The sequence below is a fragment of the Dermacentor silvarum genome, chromosome 6 (genome assembly GCF_013339745.2).
Source record: "Dermacentor silvarum isolate Dsil-2018 chromosome 6, BIME_Dsil_1.4, whole genome shotgun sequence".
Taxonomy (NCBI): Eukaryota; Metazoa; Arthropoda; class Arachnida; order Ixodida; family Ixodidae; genus Dermacentor; species Dermacentor silvarum.
In genome coordinates, this window is record NC_051159.1 from 167,750,036 (window position 1) to 167,755,399 (window position 5,364).

The following is a 5,364-nucleotide window of genomic DNA, read 5'->3' on the forward strand; positions in this document are numbered from 1 at the left end:
ATCTTAGTTATACTAGTACTCAAATGCGCAAGGAAAGAAAAGGGGTTAAACAAAAGGGGGGGTTAAGTCGGCCTCAGGGGGGGGAGGGGTTACAACCCCCGAACCCCCCCCCCCTCCCCTCCGTCAGTGCGCCACTGATCCACGGAGGGAACTGTAGTGGCATGATCTGTGGCTTCCTTTTGGGGATAGTAAGTCGAATTTCGCCAACAGCTTGTCCGAATCTAGAATTGTCTTGCGTTTTGATATTATTTAGGAAATGATTATTGTTTTGAACCACGTGCCTTATATGCACACGGGTCTTCGCAGCAGGTCAAGATTTAAACAGTGAGCCTCAGCTCTACTCTACTAGTCAACCTCTTCGGAAGACCGAGACAGACACGCAGGCATTTATTTTGTGCTGCTTCCAAGCTTTTCTTATTAGTTGGAGACAGTCGCTGCAGGATGGGAAGACTATAGCACAGAAGGCCATCGACATAAGCATTATGAAGCACCACCATCGACCGGCAGTCGCTACCGCACCGGAGTCCAGCAAGAAAACTAATAATCTGGGATGCACCGGGGATTCGCTCCTGAAACATTTCAGTCCCACTGTACAGGACAGGTTACGGTCAATGAAGACATTAAGAAATCGCTGTGTCCGTACCTAGGGAAGGGCTTGACCACCAAGTAGCAATGGTTAGCTATCCATGCTCTCGTGAGTAAAGGCCATAGCAACGGTCTTCTCTGGTGATAGTTGTAGCCCCCACAATGTAAGATACGATGACATGTTGAAAAGCGCTCGCTGTAGTTGCTGCCGATTTACTCGATGAGATCACGGCACACTCCATATACATCGGCATACAGTGTCATACAGTGTCATACGTACCCCAATTTGTAGGCTCTTTTTCGGGTGATGTTGAATAGCAAAGGGCTAAGGACTGCCCCTTCTGGAACTCCCTACACAGCAAGATGTCAGACCTGCAGGAGTTGCCATGCAAAGCTGCCGTCCTTCGAGATAGTTGGATATCCATGTATAAAGGCATCCTCCAAGGCCTACAGCTTCAAGGGCATCAAGAACTGAATGATGTAAAACAGAATTGAAGGCAGGTTTGATGTCAAGGAAGATGACAATTGAATATGACCAGTAGTTAGATGCTCTTCTATGGAGGAAATCAGGGATATTATCTCGTCCAGTGCTGATCTATTCTGCTGAAAGCCATTCATTTCTTTTGGATAGATGCCTTGCATTTCAAGAAGCCATGTCATTCACTAATTAATAATTTTATACATTAGTTTCCCAACACAGCAGAGTGATAGGTTGGAGATAATGCGTAGCTGGTCGACTGTTTCCTGGGCTTGATCACAGGTATAATTTTAGCGAGCTTCCATTCGGCAGGCACTGTGCCACTTTTCCAACTATTGTACATTTCCAGCAGTCGGAAACGGCAGTGGCAGGGAATGTGCGCTATAACTTGATGGCTCACTTCATTGAGACAGGGAGATGACTTTTTGCTTGTATCAGCTATAGCCGCTGAAAGTTCTTCCTTGGCGAAAAAAAGGTCCACAGCATCCATCGACATTTGTGGAGGTTGTCTGTCAACCGAAGACACGCTGCGTGTCCCAGGACACACAGATGCAGTAATAAGCCTGCAGTATTCTTTTACAGTTTGTTTCACGGATAGTCCTATGTGTAATGAGAGCACTATGAAAGGGTATAGCTGCTGGGCTGTTATCCGCAGTCTTCTGATGACATGCCAGATACTAGCCACAAGTTTATGAACATCCAGTGTCGTGCAGAAATCCCTACATCATTGTTCAGATAATTTCGTGAGATATGGTCTAATTCGGCACTGTGCTCCTCGAGAAGCACGCAAATCTTCAAGATACTTAGTGCACAGTGCCTTTCGCTCCACACGTATTCGGATAGCACGAAGGTGCTCATGCTCTTCATCATCAGCAGGAACATCAGGGTGCTGGAATGTAGTATGCGAAGTTTTCTTCAGGCAATGGGCTATTGTCTCGGGACTTCTATGGGTTGGGCATTTACATGCATGCTTCATGTATGACTTGGGAAGTGTGTGCCTTGGGTATTCACATGTATGCATGGCATGTGAATGAATGGCCCTGCCATGTGCAGCAAATGCTGCCAGCTGTTTGGTGATAAAGCAAGCAAGCCAAGCAGCAGTTGTGTTTCTGAAAAGCAATGATTGCACAAACCTGAGTGATGAGCTCAAGGAGCAACATGAAGAGGACAAGACTAGCAAGAGCCTGAAATCTGGCCTATCAGTAAAAAATGACGTTACGTGCCAGCTGCTTATGAATGCGGAGACAGAAAAAAAAAAAAAAAAGTTGCAATTTGTCTTAAAGTGCAACACAGTGATGATGATCACTGGTGCACTAATGCATACAGTAAGGCTTGGTGCTTTTCTGTGTTACTTTTATAAAACAAAGGGAACCACAGCTTTTGTTTCATTCTTTATCCTTATCCATAGTTCAAGCTTCTAGGTTTATTTAACTTCTGTCACCTCAATTTTACTATGGCACAGTTGCTGCCTGCTGAGCATGAGGTCACTGTTTTGACTGCTGGCCACGATGGTCGGCTTACAATGGAGGCAGGATATGAAAAACCTTTACCAGGCTTTCGGTGCGCCCAAAAGAATCCCAGGTCGTCGAAAACGGATCTGAAGCTCTCCACTATGGTGTCACTCATCGCCCCTGTGTTGTTCTGGCACATTACACCTGATAAATCACTCACTATCCATTTCGCACACCACAGAGCACATCATAACGACTGCCTTATGAGCCACTGCTTCTCTCAGCACTTGCACTTTCCTGATGTTCTGGTAACAAAGTTGCTTGAAGCATCAGTCGTGGAAGGAAAAGGGCCACAAGGTTCAAATTCTTACGTGCCTTCATTTCTTTTACGCATATTTTATTGTTACTATGACATGATGATTACTGGGGAATGATCATGACCTACAATGACAACCTATGGCAATGCTGAGTATGCAGCGTTACAAAGATTGCCCAGCAAATTCAAATCTGTGAAAGAGTGGCCTTGTGTTAAGTTAATGCATTCCTGCCAATGCAACACACAAGAAAGCAGTTCTTGATGCACAATTAACCGAAATATGTAATGTATATTTTTAGTTTTCCACACAAGGGCCATGCAGCATTATAGATATCATTCACTCCCTGTGCATTCTGTATGCTGCACTGTGTGTCAGACTCACATTCTTGGAGCATATTAGGCCTCTTAAACTTTCTGTGCTGAATTTTGCTTTTCACCAGCTGTCTGCAAATGTATAGTAGACAATAGGCTACCTATTATGTCACATGTCAGCCAAGCCAGACAGTGTGGCATAACAAAAACGTATAAAATAAAGTAGGTTCCCATTCATGCCTTAAAAAGTACATGTAAATTGTTTTAAACGCAGGAGAGTACAACACACTTCAAAGCTAAACTTTTTGTTCTACAGCCGGATGATGCCTTTAAAAATGCTATTGCTGTCAGACGGTGTAAATGATATGCAATTGTATCCATTCTGAATATACTTGTGCTGTTACGTAATCAGTATCACTCTGCATAGATGTCATCCTCATAAGCCACTTCTGAGAGTTATCAATAATTGAACACCTCGTATCTGCAGAATAGTGAAGCTGCGAACATCTTGCCGAGCACCAGCACAGCAGAGAACAATACCCAACATTCAGATAACAGGTTCCATGTATGAGTGCGAATGAGTTTCAATGTCATTTCAACATATTTGGCCATAACCAAAAGCGGAAGCAATTGACACGAAAAATCACGTTACAGCATCACGTCACACGACGTGACGCTTCGCAACGTGACGGTGGCTGCGATCAGTAGCACTGTCGCTTGACGAGAAGAATAAACACAAGGCGGTTATGTCTTTAAAACACGTGTATTCTAGCAACACAACACGTCCAACCACTTATGCGAGCTCTTTAGCCCGCATGTAAGCGTTCCACTGTTCGGGGATCTTCCTGAAGGTGTTTATCTTCTGCCTAATCTGGGCAGGCGTGTCCTGGAAGTGATTCTTCCGGTCTCTGGCCATGGCAGCGTAGTCCTCGCCGTACTTCTCTAACATGTAAACGCAGAACTTGACGTCGTCTCCCGACATGCGCAGCGTGCTGGGCCTAGGCTCAGAAGCCGCGGCTTCAAGTTGTGCCACGACGTGTTCTTTAGGAGCGCGTGTTTTTCGCTTGCCTTTAGTCGCCGGCTGAGCATCGACCTCCATGGGGATTGCCTTGTTTGCGTCCGCTGCGATGCCCATGTCACGCAGGTTGTCAAAAATACCTTTGTTTTCTTCCCAGGCTTGCTTTATAAGCGTGCTCTTGATCTTAACTTGGCGTTTCAGCTTCTTCTTCAGCTTCTTCTTGTGGTTGGCGCTGTACGTCTGGCGGTGTCGCCTCTTGGTCTTCTTGGCATTTCCCATGATTTGATAGCACTCGAAAAACGGACCACTTGCTTAAGACTGCCGAAAATTAGAACCACCACGTGCGTCTGAGCGCCACGATCACAAACACACCGCACAAAACGCCAACTTGTCTTGGATTCCAACGGCTGCGACCAGTCTTCACAAATTCCGCCTACCGTGAAATAAAACCAAAGAACCAGAAAATAATTACCTTAATACAATGTAACATATAAAATTTTATTATTTTATCGGGTTTAGCTCGCATATATATTAAAAACGGGCACATTATGCGCAAAAGTAGTTTTATAGAAATATAGTATACCGGTTCGCCGCTTGAAGCGCATGTCTCCGTAGAAGATATCCGTGGCGTTCCGGAGAAGCTGTGCGGCTCTTGCATCGGAAAAACTAACGCTACGCCGTCGATTGCGTCGATGGTTGCAGTCTCCCACCTGATAGTGCCGAAGCAAGGTTGTGCGTCGCTGCAACAAGCGGCCACTCTCTTACCGACGTTTAGTTTCCGTTGAATGGGCGTTTCATTGAACTCCGCGGTACGACAATCGCCAGAGCCCGAACCGAGGAAATGAACAACACGGCGGACGTGCTTTCGCAAGCGATCAGCGTCAGTAACTTGGAGGTTGCAAAGAACCGAACTGAGAACAATGACGCCGAATCCGACTGTGACGTCGACAAATTGTCAGGTAAAAATTTCTTATTGCTGCATCCCCTAGACACAGCAAACTCTGCTGACTTCCAATGCACCTCGTTAGTTTCGTTTCTGTGAAACGCAATGGATAAAGCATGCTTAATTTTATTATGTTTCCAACATGGCTAATTCTATCTGAAAAAAAAAATAATAAACGCCGTTTCGCTGTTTTTCGATTGAAGCTCTACTACCATGTGCATAGAACGACACCCGGAGACACGATGTGCATGACGATGTGCA

General features: G+C 45.3%; 1 protein-coding gene across 1 annotated transcript; it reads right to left on the reverse strand.

The window, feature by feature from the left end:
- Positions 1 to 3,886: 3,886 nt before the first annotated feature.
- LOC119456357 (nucleolar protein 16) lies at positions 3,887 to 4,554 on the reverse strand. The gene has a single exon (XM_037718070.2). It carries the CDS (start codon positions 4,437 to 4,439, stop codon positions 3,936 to 3,938), a length of 504 nt encoding a protein of 167 aa, XP_037573998.1. The 5' UTR covers positions 4,440 to 4,554; the 3' UTR covers positions 3,887 to 3,935.
- Positions 4,555 to 5,364: the final 810 nt, after the last annotated feature.

Bases quoted from the DNA above. Each gene is read 5' to 3' on its own strand.
- LOC119456357 (XM_037718070.2), bottom strand. From the start codon at position 4,439: ATGGGAAATGCCAAGAAGACCAAGAGGCGACACCGCCAGACGTACAGC.